The 14064-nt window shown below is 38.8% G+C and overlaps 1 protein-coding gene across 7 annotated transcripts in view; it reads left to right on the forward strand.

The window, feature by feature from the left end:
• Positions 1-13536, forward strand: part of LARP1B (La ribonucleoprotein 1B) — a 108598-nt gene extending 95062 nt beyond the window's left edge. For all 7 annotated transcript variants that reach the window (XM_065597679.1, XM_065597678.1, XM_005282756.5 and 4 more), the window contains 5 exons: positions 4187-4347; positions 5034-5178; positions 10001-10110; positions 10237-10364; positions 11431-13536. In XM_065597679.1, coding sequence (XP_065453751.1) covers positions 4187-4347; positions 5034-5178; positions 10001-10110; positions 10237-10364; positions 11431-11667 — 781 coding nt within the window. In that variant the 3' untranslated portion in view covers positions 11668-13536. The remainder of the gene's footprint in view (positions 1-4186; positions 4348-5033; positions 5179-10000; positions 10111-10236; positions 10365-11430) is intronic.
• The last annotated feature ends 528 nt before the right edge of the window (positions 13537-14064 follow it).

The raw sequence follows: 14064 nt of genomic DNA on the forward strand, positions 1-14064 counted from the left end.
TGCACTTTAGTGTAGACTTGTCCTCATTGAACTACATGTAGCTCTCCTTCTGCGGCAGCCAGTAATTCTGATCTCCAGTCCTCATGATGGGAGCCATAAAACGGGTGTCCTATTTCCCTTTCCCCAAAGGACCACTATTTGCACCGTTGGCCTCTCACGTGTTCTGGTCTGCTGCTGATGTACTGTCTGGGTCTCCACTGTATCCCACTGAGTTCAAGGCTCTGCCTGTATGCCCATTGTACCTCCTTGAACTCACGGCTCTGCCATCAGCCTCTGTTTCCTGGCCTCCTTGTCTGCCTGAAGCTTGGCTAAAGTCCTGCTTCAGCATTAAGCACTGCTGTTTCTCTGTCTCTCTGCCTACATCCTAACTGGACTAATTCCTGTTCAGTTCTATCAACTAATCAATCTTCCGCTAGGAGGTACTTGTATCCTCTAGCTCTTGTTGCTATCTTTTTAGGTGACCCAGCAAGCTCTGGAGTGGTCAACGGTTTCCTCTTGGCCCACTCCGCCATCTCTACTTTAGCTTCTAGCTCCCTCCACTTCTTTCGCAATCGACCCATGGTAGGGTTGCCAAGTGTGCAGTTTTCGACCAGAACACCTAGTCAAAAAGGGACCCTGGCAGCTTCAGTTAGCACCGCTGACCAGGCCTCTAAAAGTCTGGTTGGCGGCACAGATAGGCTCCTTACCCAGCTCCACGCAGCTCCCCGAAGTGGCGACATGTCCCTTAGGCTCCTAGGCATAGGGGCGGACATGGGGGCTCCGCAGCTCCCATTGGCCAGGAACAGCAGCCAATGGGAGCTGCAGGGGGCGGCACCTGCGGGCAGGTGCACTGTGCAGAGCCCCCTTTCCACCCTGCTGTCTAGGAACCTAAGGGACATGTCACTGCTTCTGGGAGCCGTCTGAGGTAAGCACCGCCCGGAGCCTGCACCCCAACCCTGAGCCCCCCCTTGCACCCAAACTCCCTTGCGGAGCTCACACCCCCCACTTCCTCCCGCATTCCAACCCTATGCCCCAGCCCAGAGCCCCCTCCCGCACTTTGAACTCCTCAGCTCCAGCCCGGAGCCCCCTCCTGCACCCCAAACCCCTCATCCCCAGAGCCCACTCCCGCATCCCAACTGCCTGCCCCAGCCTGGTGAAAATGAGCGAGTGAGTGAGGGTGGAGGAGAGCGAGCGACGGAGGGAGGGGTGATGGAGTGAATGGGGGGTAGGGCCTTGGAAAAGGCACAGGGGCAGGGGTGTTCAGTTTTCTGTGATTAGAAAGTTGGCAACCCTAACCCTTGGTCCTCTCTGTCCTAGGCTGCTGTTCTACTTTCCCTTGCTTTTGGCATATAGATTTGTATTTAATTTTGTGCCATTGGCATCCTAGATTTCTCCCTGTGCTCTTTATCTCAAAGTTCGGTGATCCCTTTTTTTTGTTGGTGTGAGTGGGAGGACATGTCTTGGGGCCAATGCAAATGTGATGGTGGCCATTTGGTAACTATGCTATTCTAACAGCTCTGGGAGTAGTTAATGCAAGATGGCTGGCAATTCTTAATGTTAAACCTGAAAAAATGTGGTGTTTGTGCAATAACACAGTATCCCCGATAATGTCACGGCAAACCTTGTGGTTGAAATTTGTGACTCTGTCCTCACCCACAACTATTTCACATTTGGGGACAATGTATACCTTCAAGTCAGCGCACTGCTATGGGTACCCGCATGGCCCCATAGTATGCCAACATTTTAATGGCTGACACTTCCTCAGCTCTCGTCCCCTAATGCCCCTACTCTACTTGTGCTACACTGATGACCTCTTCATAATCTGGACTCATGGGAAAGAGGCCCTTCGGGAATTCCACCAGGATTTCAACAATTTCCACCCCACCATCAACCTCAGCCTGGACCAGTCCACACAAGAGATCCACTTCAAGGATACTACAGTGCAAATAAGCAATGGTCACATAAACACCATCCTATACCAGAAACCTACTGACCGCTATACTTACCTACATGCCTCCAGCTTTCATCCAGACCACATCACACGATCCATTGTCTACAGCCAAGCTCTAAGATACAACCACATTTGCTCCAATTCCTCAGACAGAGACAAACACTTACAGGATCTCTAACAAGCGTTCTTAAAACTACAGTACCCACCTGCTGAAGTGAAGAAACAGATTGACAGAGCCAGAAGGTTTACCCAGAAGTCACCTACTACAGGACAGGCCCAACAAAGAAAGTAATAGAACGTCACTAGCCGTCACCTTCAGCCGCCAACTAAAACCTCTCCAGCGCATCATCAAGGATCTACAACCTATCCTGAAGGACGATCTCTTACTCTCTCAGACCTTGGGAGACAGGCCAGTCCTCACAGACAGCCCCCAACCTGAAGCAAATACTCACCAGCAACTACACACCACACAATAAAAACACTAACCTAACCCTGCAACAAACCCCATTGCAAATTCTGTCCACATATCTATTCAAGGGACACCATCATAGGAACTAACCACATCAGCCACACCATCAGGGGCCCATTCACCTGCACATCTACCAATGTGATATATGCCATCATGTGCCAGCAATGCCCCTCTGCCATGTACATTGGCCAAACGGGACAGTCTCTACGCAAAAGAATAAATGGACACAAATCAGAAGTCAAGAATTATAACATTCAAAAAGCAATTGGAGAACACTTCAGTCTCCCTGGACACTCAATACAGACTTAAAAGTAGCAAGGGGTCTGTTTTGGGACCAGCTCTGTTCAATATCTTCATTAACGATTTAGATATTGGCATAGAAAGTACGCTTATTAAGTTTGCAGATGATACCAAACTGGGAAGGATTGCAACTGCTTTGGAGGACAGGGTCATAATTCAAAATGATCTGGACAAATTGGAGAAATGGTCTGAGGTAAACAGGATGAAGTTTAACAAAGACAAATGCAAAGTGCTCCACTTAAGAAGGAAAAATCAGTTTCACACATACAGAATAGGAAGAGACTGTCTAGGAAGGAGTATGGCAGAAAGGGATTTAGGGGTTATAGTGGACCACAAGCTAAATATGAGTCAACAGTGTGATGCTGTTGCAAAAAAAGCAAACGTGATTCTGGGATGCATTAACAGGTGTGTTGTGAGCAAGACACGAGAAGTCATTCTTCCGCTCTACTCTGTGCTGGTTAGGCCTCAACTGGAGTATTGCGTCCAGTTCTGGGCACCGCATTTCAAGAAAGATGTGGAGAAATTGGAGAGGGTCCAAAGAAGAGCAACAAGAATGATTAAAGGTCTTGAGAACATGACCTATGAAGGAAGGCTGAAAGAATTGGGTTTGTTTAGTTTGGAAAAGAGAAGACTGAGAGGGAACGTGATAGTAACTATGCTATTCTAACAGCTCTGGGAGTAGTTAATGCAAGAGGGTGTCATAAGGAGGAGGGAGAAAACTTGTTCACCTTAGCCTCTAAGGATAGAACAAGAAGCAATGGGCTTAAACTGCAGCAAGGGAGGTCTAGGTTGGACATTAGGAAAAAGTTCCTAACTGTCAGGGTGGTTAAACACTGGAATAAATTGCCTAGGGAGGTTGTGGAATCTCCATCTCTGGAGATATTTAAGAGTAGGTTAGATAAATGTCTATCAGGGATGGTCTAGACAGTATTTGTTCCTGCCATGAGGGCAGGGGACTGGACTCGGTGACCTCTCGAGGTCCCTTCCAGTTCTAGAATCCTATGAATCTATGAATTTTTCAACAACAAAACTTCAAAAACAGACTCCAACGAGAAACTGCAGAACTGGAATTAATTTGCAAACTGGACACCATCAAATTAGGCCTAAATAAAGACTGGGAGTGGATGGGTCACTACAAGAACTAAAAACTAATTTCCCCATGCTAATTTCCCCCTACAGTTACCCACACCTTCTTGTCAACTGTTTGAAATGAGCCACCCTGATTACCACTACTAAAGTGATTTTTCATCCTGTTGATAATAGCCCACTTTAATTGAATTGTCTCGATCTCCCCCCCCCAAAACTTGGTAAGGCAACTCCCATCTTTTCATGTACTGTTCTATATATCTTCCTACTGTATTTTCTACTCCATGCATCTGATTAAGTGGGTTTTAGCCCACAAAAGCTTATGCTCAAATAAATTTGTTAGTCTCTAAGGTGCCACAAGTACCCCTCATTGTTTTTACAAATATTTTTTGTTTCAACAGCAGTTCAAATGCTTCGCCTTCAGAAGGTGCTCCAAAAGCAGGAAGCTATGGGTGTACCCCACACTCACTTCCCAAGTTCCAGCATCCTTCTCATGAACTTTTAAAGGAAAATGGCTTTACACAACAAGTGTACCACAAATATCGTCGAAGGTGCCTAGTTGGTAAGATGCCAAACACGTTCTCAGAAATTTTACCTGGCAATAATCAGATATTATTATAATGCTATTTTTCCACTTTTTTTTTCTTTGCCTGCTTTTTATATAGTAAACCAAGTATTCTTAAGAAAAATGTCTATATGATTATTTGGTAACTTAGCTTGGAAAGGCATTCCAAATTATCTCTGATGGATTTTGTGAGCAAGTTTATTTTCTGTGTAACTTTTATCACGTAAGCACTTACATGTTGTAAAAGAAAGTAATTTGGGGCAATTTATATGTGGTTGGTTTTCTTTTAAATTCAATGGCAATTTAGGGGGAAAAACATTTATACATTTTACATCAGTTCTTTGCTGTATCACTGAAATTTTCATGTCAGTGGTTATGGGCTTTGAGTTTGCTTATTTTTTTTAAGTGACTATTTTGAACAACTGATCTTATAAATATCAGCTTGACAAGTAATATCTAACTGATTTAGGTGAATTTAGAAACTTCATTCAAATTGACTTAACTAGAATTGTTTGAACTGTTTTTTGAGGAGAGTTTATATTTACACCATCTGAACTTTTATTGTATATTCAACTAATAAAAAATAGAATTTTTTCCAACCGTTTATATTTGAGATAGTGTATTTATATAGTTAAAACTAGCGGTTTTGTCATTGTTTTGTATTTTTTTTTTTTTTCCTCCAGAGAGAAAACGGTTGGGAATTGGCCAATCCCAGGAAATGAACACACTCTTTCGTTTCTGGTCCTTTTTTCTCAGAGATCACTTTAACAAGAAAATGTACGAGGAATTCAGACAGCTTGCTCTAGATGATGCAAAAGAACACTACAGGTATTACATTTATTCTGTAAGTTTTGAATAATTTGGGTTTCTTTCTACCTTTCATTTTAAGAAATGGGGGTCCATGTGTTCAGAGTAACTTTAAAAAACTTGAATCTTTTATAGTATCAGTTTGACTCGTTGTAGCATTTTCAAAATTAGTCTTCAAGTTTCTCTAGTAACAAATGTAGTTTTGGCAAATTAGAAAAGTATAAACAAATAATAGTAATGCTGCTATAGATGACATTAGACATACCATGATGTCAGATCCCCAATTATTGATCATTAGACTCTATGAAACTCAAAATAAATTGTATTCAAATTTGTATATTGTGTGAATTGTAAGCCAACCTAATTATTTTAACCCCTTGATTAATTTAAAATTAGTGAAAATTTATTTTTTCTCCTCCAGGAGCACTGTCAATATAATAAAGAAAATTGGTACTGTATGGTTTTAATACCTTTGTTTCCTCCCAGTTCTGAGCTGTTTGTATGCTGGTGTGATCACCCCAGTATAAATTAGAGTACCCTAAGGGTTTCTATAAGTTACATTGGATGCCAGTGGCACTAGAGGCTGACATGGCAACTGGGAATTAGCAGGGTAGAAGAGCCCCACTAATGTCTCTTTTTTTTCTGGTCACACATTCTTTGCCAGAATTACGGAGGACTTGCTATTCTGTCTGTGCACAACAGAAGAATTCTCTTTTGTGGGAGGGATTGCCCTGTGGCCATCAATACCTTTGACTTGACATTGCTATGATTCAAAACATATGATGTCTTAATCTCGAAAAGATCAAAAGTTTCTTTTTCATGAAATTGTCTTCATTTCATACTCTAAAAATCATGTGTAATGCCTTGCAAGCCACAAAATCATGGGTAAAAGTAAAACTGTTAAGGGATACCCCTGCGTTGGTCATAGATCCGAGCATTCTGTGAGTATAGAAAGGTCTGTCCCCAAGCACATCCTCATTATGTTCTGTTGTGCTACACTTATATAGTTTTCTATTTTTTTAATATTCTACTTTCAGTGTACAGTAGGTTAAAAAGTTTAGGTAGACCAATGACATCCTAAGCCTTGGTAAACTTGGGTCTTTGTCATAGTACAAGTGGAAAGTAATCACTTTTTACATTATTCACTACAGCAGTAATCCTTTAATGGACCAACATGCCCAAAGCCAAAAATGCCTTGGAGATCTGGGCATTCACCTCACAGCTGTGTGCTTTTGCACTCTTTCCACCCTAAGTCTGAAGTGAGAGTGATAGGAATCTCAAGGTTCTTTAGAAGAGGACGGAACAGCTAAGTCTGATCAAAAACTCTTGAGTCATCAATACCAATGTCTGATCTAAGTCATACAAATGAAATCCATTAATTTGTCTGTCGTCATCTGATGTTGAATACATCCCCTTGGATAATGAAATCTGTGTAGTCTTTTCCCTATGGTATCCTCTTCGCAGCTATCATCAGGGCTCAAGAAAAAGTAGACCCCCAGCTGGATTCCAGGAGCAAAAGAAAAGCTGGTTGAATTTCCTCTCTAAATGCATTATTTCAATCTAGACAGGATTTGGACTCCTCTGGAAAGTGTCATTTTTCCGGTGTGATGATCCCATCTAGATCATGTTTTGCTGGAGATTTCCTTTGCACTATCAGTTCTGTCTTTGTTAAAATGGACATTCGTAGTTTAGGTTGTTGGATACTCATCTGGGCCTGTTGGTGACCCAAGACCTTTGCAGACTGATGGAGGTCATATGGCGCGCACAATTTTTGGGCCTGTAAATTGCTCTCTGAATGTTGCTCCTCTGATCAAATGTAAGTTGGGACAGGTTTTCACAGGTAACATAGTGGTAATGTACTGTTAAAATCCCAGAAGAATTTTGTCTTCTGTTTTTATATCAAGAAGCAGCAAGTCTTTGGGAATGGTTTATCTCAGATAAAAATGTCTTCCTCATTGGTGCATCTGACCAGCATTTTAAAAAAGAGGGAAAAGTCATACTACCCAATAAATCACAGAATCATAGGCCACCATGAGCAGAAGTTTTGTAGCAAAGTAAATCTTTGAGAGGGTCATCCAGTGATGATGGATCTTTTTGCTATCGGATACAACACTAAAGTAATTAAACTCTGTTAGGTCCTTGACTGCTCTTAAATCTGGTGACAGATGTCTCTGATGTATGGGGAGTTAGATGTAAAGTACACCTGCCACAATTTAGTGTGATTTCCAAGTTCTTCAAAAGATTTGGCAGAAGGTACATGCGGTCCTAGAATATTGTATGGAACGTTGCTAGCTCACTTTCAAAGATATAATAGGGCATTAGAATGATAGTATGGTTCCTAATCCTCACTCTCTGAATTCAGAGGATTGTGCTGGGAAATGGGAAATGCACATCCAGAGCTTATGTGAAAATTCCCAAAGCTCTATGCTCTCCAAAATCCTATTTATTGTCTGTCAGACCATGATTTTAAAAGCCAGCACTATGGAGACACACCCAGCCCTACTGTGTGCTTATGAAATAAAGATAAGTACTGTTTCCTAGCTGTCCCTGAGCCTGAATGAGATCAACTGTTGGATGAAGAACAGCTGACTGAAGCAAAACTGGACAAGTACCATAGATAATGCTGATGAGGAGAGTGAAATGTTCTGAGGAACTAGTTAATGCTTCACCAGTCAGTGAGAGGCTTTCACATCATCAAATTGGTATGCAGCCTGAGTCTTGCTGAACTTGCTGATGCTGGTTACCCAAATAACAATAGCCAGAATGAACTGCTTCTGCCTACTGTTGTCCAGGACACTCCACCTTATCTTGATTTATGAATTGTAGGCCACAGCACCCTGTACGTTGAATTCCAGACTTCCTGTATCACACTGTATCTGGGAATGAAACTGCAGATGCTGAGGAAACTGCAGTTGTTACAGAACATATCAGCCTGCCTACTGAGCAACACAAAGCTAACAAGAACACATCCATCTGGTGTGTTGGTCACTTCACTGACTGCTCATCAGTCAGGTTTTAAGGTTCTGCCTTTAAATTACCAAGGCCTGGTGCATGTGCTCTCTTCCACCCTCTGCCCCGACATAGCTGCAAGGATGATGGAACTCTCCACACTCCTTTTTTAAATGATTTAAAATGACTATAAACCCTACAAGTCCTCAAGACAAAATGCAAAACCCATCTATTTGTCCTTTTCCATAATTAAGATAATAGAAGAAGAAAAACACATCCCTTCTATTCCTGGAAATGGAGAGAGAAGAGAGAGTATGACAAAATAGACTATCAAGTTGTTTTTTTATAAAATTAAGTGTTCAGATACTTTGATATTTAGGACAGTTTAGTGAGTTATTGGTATATATACTTACAGGATGTTTTGGCTCTGCAGGGAATGCACAATTGCATGATGATAGTTTTTGTGGTATAAACAGTTTCTTGGCTCATTCTTTCCATGTAGCTTAATAGTCTATAGCTCTTTTTTCCATTTGTTCAAACAGCGGTCTTCATATTTTTTGCAATGCTTAGAATTGGAGAATTGGTATAATACTGAAAGTAGGATGTAGGATCTGATCACTCTAGTTGTGATTTATCCATGAAAGATTTTTTTTCCCCTGCACATGATAGAGCTTCTTCCAAATCCTTTAATGTAGTATATACTACTACTTCACCTTTGTAATTGGAAAGTGTTACATCCACACTAATCCTCACAATAAGGAAGGCAGAATAAGTATTACCCATTTTACTGACTGTGAGGAATATGAGGTAGAGATGCTGCTGCTGCTTAGATTCATAGATTTTTAAGGCCAGAGGAAACCACTTGGATCATCTAGTCTGATCTCCTGCATAACACGGATCTAGAATTTCACCAAGTGACTTCTGGATCTGTTTTGTAACATCTGCTTAAGGTAGACCTTATATATAATAACTTGCTCACAGCTATAAAGAGAGTCTGAAAAAGAGGAAAACTTCTTGTTTGTTCAGACTACTAGAAAAACAGAAAAATATTCCAATAATTTCTCTGGTATAACTTCCTCAAAATTGGGATTTTGAGTTTAGATAGATTTCCCTGGATTTGGGAGAAGTGAAGATGTACAAAACAGCAGTTCATTGGTTTCAAGGAACTTGTTTAACATGCTGTCTTAATTTTTTAGACTGTAAGCAAGAAGGCAGAGACTATTTGTCTTGTACCAGTGACAAGCATATTGTTGGAGTTTAACAAACAATTACACTGTGTTTTAAGGGGGTGTGCCATGGCAGGTTTGAGTGAAAAATCTTGTTGAGAATGTCTCCAAGTAATCAAGGAATAAAGAAAATCTGAAGTCCTTGCTTAGCATCTACAGATTCCATATGTTTGACATCTCCAGAAGCTCAAGGATTCAAGTGACTGACATGTTAGAAGTGGAGATTATTCCACAAAGCACGTGGTTCAAAGTGGAGGAAAATGTGTAGAGAATGAAGTCAACGAGCTCTTGGCATCTTTAAAGTATTCTGCACGTTTCCTCACTGCAAAGTTAAAAATATCAATCTATAGGAAAACTAAAGCATCAACCTGTCTTCCACTGGGCTGCACACACAATTGTGGGAGCTGAGGGACCATCTGAGACCCATTGTCAGTAGTATGTTTTTATAAGAGCCCATTCTTTTATTTGACTCCTTGAATACTTACAACACTGAAAGAAATTTAGAAGTAAGTAAAAATGGGTGGAGGGAAGGAAGGGATCAGATGGGTAGGAAAGAAAGTTTAAACCATGGTATTTAATTTTTACTCAAGTGTAAAGGGGAAGGACAGAACATTTACATCCCTTGAGGAAGTGTAATATGCACTTAAATCATTATTCTCTGTTTGCAGGTATGGATTGGAATGCTTGTTTAGATTTTACAGCTATGGTTTGGAAAAAAAATTCAGACAAGAGATCTTCAAGGATTTTCAAGAAGAAACAAAAAAAGACTATGAATCTGGTAATTCCCATTTCTTAAGGCTCTTTAAAGATGGGGGAATTGTGAGAAATTACCTATTTACAGTTAGGTACTTAATACTCCTTTTTTGTAACTTGTAAAATTGTCAATGATCTTTTCTGCTCTTAGGTCAGCTTTATGGATTAGAAAAATTTTGGGCTTATCTGAAATACACTCAATCCAAAACTCTACCCGTTGACCCCAAACTGCAGGAATACCTTTGTAACTTTAAGAGACTGGAGGACTTCAGAGTTGATGTAAGTTTGTAAGCTCTGCTAACAAAGCATTCACTGTACTATTGCTAAAGGAACACTATCAGGTTAATTTAGGTTTTGTAAAACCAAGATTGTTTTGGGTTTTTTTACAACATTTAAATAAAATACTTTTGTTTAGATTTGTTAATTTTTAATGTTTGCAGCATGGTACAAGAAGCCAGAATGTGAAACTAAACAAAATTGAAACTGATTAATCCATTTTCACTGTCTAGGATGAGTGAAATGCCAATGCTAAATAGAACTAATGGAAAAAAATAGATTTAGAAAATGTTCAATTTAATAAACTTAAGCTAATAAGTAAGGACATTTTTGTTTTTAATTACCTGACCATGTACCTGTAATTAGTGCTCTTAGTGCAGGTAATCTCTCAACAGCTAGTTATAAGAATGCAGCAAGTCAATAATGTCCAGTGAGCAGTTGTTACTGAATTGCACTGACAGCCATCACACTTACTATTTAGTGTCTACTGACTTCAATTGCTGTTTGTGAGTCTGTCTCCTGGTATAAAGGAAAACTCTGTGCTTTTTCATGTAATGTTAATTTTCCATAAATGGCTGGGCATTAAGACTGTGGTTGGGTAGCCAATTAATGTTCCTTTAGGTGCTGTGTGCTCCCAACTCAGTGACTTTGGGGTAGGTGATGGTGCTCAGTGCACAGGGCGGGGACCTTGTGTACCACCAGAGCATTAGCGTGGGACAGTTTCATTTAATTCATGTTTCTCTTAACTGTTACCACATATTTTGTTTTGGGTTATTCTTTTCATGCTTGACTATTTTTTTTAATGCCAGGACGGAGTCAAATACCTATCTTAAAATTCAATTAGACTATATAATCTTTGGGGGCATGGATGTTGTCTATAAAAAAAAAAAAACTAGGACACTACTGAGTTTATAATAAAGATTTTTCATAACAATAGCACTGTTTTAGTGGGTTAGTCTTCCTACCTTTTAAACATGTCATTCTAGTTGGATCTTCTACTATGAAAGTAAAAGTAGTAATATCTATACTTGTAGAAAAAATACTAAACTGGTTAATTTAATGTTTTCAGCCTCCTCTTAGTGAAATATCTGGGAGAAAAAGACCTTCACCTTCAATAGGTGAGGAGAGTGGTTGTCCTAGACATCAGCCTACATCCTCTTCTAAGACTCTAATTGCTGCTGAAACCACAGCTGACCATCAGTTTCAGATCCCAGTAAACTTTCACGATGGGAATACTGCGCAGGAATCAATTGACAAGTTAGGCCAGAACAGCGCTGCCACAAAATCAACAGAAGGTGACATCTGAAAAATAGATTTAAGACAAGTTAATGCTCTTGAGGCCAACTTTTACATCAATATTTTAGTTCAGAAATTTTCAGGGGGAACCGTTCTAATGCTTGATTAAAAACAAATGTATGGGAAGACAAAGGATTGCATTTTCTCTTTCACAAGAAAGTTAAAAATGTTTCCCATGGTTGGGGGTGGCTGTTTCTGAGATCATCAAAGGGTTTCTAGGAAAATGTCTATGGTTTCAGTATTGCTTTCCTTGAGCTATTGTTTACAAAAATGGCATTCCTGTACTATATGCAAAAAATATTTTGGGAATGCCTTACATTTTAGCTCATACTTCTTAAAGAAGATACAATATATTCATGTTACTTACTGAGCTTTCTTCACCTAATTTCCCCATTATGAATTATTAATTGTACGTATGAAAGCCGAGAGAATGTATATTTTTTTAAATTACAGAAAGGATCTAAGTTTGTAGGCTCCTTCTTACATATATAACTATAAAAATATTTGCTTTTTTTGTAAAAAGTAAAAGCACATTTAAGGATGTGAAACTCTAAGGAACTGTGTGTGCTTCTGGATTCTATTTAATTATTTTGCTTTCTATTTTTTATTTCTCCATAGTTAGTGTTTTGTTAGGTGTGGAGTTTTCTAAGTGGACATCAACTGGTTTAGTTTTAAGGAAGTGTTCAACACTTGTTTTTATATGAATGTGAGCAAAAGTAAAGTAGAAGGGGAAAGTGGGTATGTTGATTTATGTACTGTCCTAAATTCACTAAATATCTGCAGTTTTTGCAGGTTCATAAAATAGCAAATAATATTCAAATCATCCTCAGTTTCATAGAGGTTCTTTTTTTTTCATTTCTCTCTATTTCATGGTTATAAAGTGTGCTACGAGAGGTATAGCAGATCGATTTTTTTTTTAAGATTTTATTTTAATTTCAACTCCAATATTTAGTTTTACTTTTGAGACAAATTTAAAAATTAAAGCACTCACTCTAAATTTGTTTTTCTATTTTAGAATATATGTGAATGAAGTTGTAATTTAAAATTCTGCTAGGTATAAGACTAAATGAGACTTCAACAAACCGGTCAAGACATTAGTTTCATTAAATGTAAACAATTCAAATAAACATTCATTTCTAGTGTTGGAACATGAGTAAAATCACGAGTTTTATCACCCGTAATTACTTATTGTCATTTATTTTGATTTAGAAGATTTAGTATAATTGAGGAAATTACTTATTTCTAAGGTAGGTGGGAAGATAGGAATGAGTTCATTTTTGCTATACTTGTTAACTGCCAAACAGCCTTCAGTTAACTTTATAACTAGAAGTAATGTCTAACACTGATGCCTTACTACTGGGAGGTGTCCTAAACGACTCAACATCCAAAGAATGATTTTTAAACCTGTAGTGGATTTTAGAAGTTGATGTAACTTCAAGTCCATTAAAATTTTTCAGTCATGTTACCTTGTGAATCTGAATGGAACAATTATGAACACATACGCACTTGTAAATGAGTATATAACAGTGGCCTTCCTAGTAGTTAAAGTAATTTCAATACACAATTGAGCCTTTTAGAAGTAACCTATTTTCAAAGGAAAATAAGAACTAACATAGTAGGAATTGATGCAAATGAACACTTTAAATAGCATCTTTTCAACATACTAGTCATACATCTCAGAGCTGTTTGATCCATGCCTCTTTCTATCCATGAAAATGATGCAAATGTAAATTTGGATTGAAACTGTATATACAAGTAATAGACTTTGAATATTTACTTTCACTTTTTCATTGAATGAAATGTGTGCATATTTAGCATTCAGTGTGTGTAATTTGTGCTATATCTTTGCAAATTTTATAAAAATATCAAGAAAACCCAATTGTGTTGTTTGTGATCTGTGAAATTATACATGAAAACATTGTTTAAAGCTGAGATTGTAGACTTGTATGAACTTTACTTTTATAGGTGAGTGAAGGTATTTGTTATGGAATTTAATCTTGTTGAAATTAGGAATGGCTTGATTCACCAATTCATAACCAGTTTTCTGCAATTTTAGTAGAATCATTTTCATATAATCCTGTTCTTGGTTTAAAACAGAGAGGCAGGTAAAAAATGCTAAACATGGCCCTAAGCAGAAGACAGTCATCTTCTTTGATATGGATTAGCTTATTTTTCCCTCAAAAACAAATACAACTCCTTCCTGCAACCATCTTTAACTGCAGGGCCATGTCTCTCCCCATACTTCCTTCTGAGTATCCAGTATCTTATTAAATAGCCAGCATTTACACAGTCACCAGTACTAGATAATACCCCAAATTGGAAATAATTCTTAGTTGAAATGTATTGCATATATATTGGTGGAATTCCATGATTTAAAGTTATTTTTTCCTGGAGAACTGGAGGAAAC

This window comes from Chrysemys picta, chromosome 5 (genome assembly GCF_011386835.1).
Source record: "Chrysemys picta bellii isolate R12L10 chromosome 5, ASM1138683v2, whole genome shotgun sequence".
Taxonomy (NCBI): domain Eukaryota; kingdom Metazoa; phylum Chordata; order Testudines; family Emydidae; genus Chrysemys; species Chrysemys picta.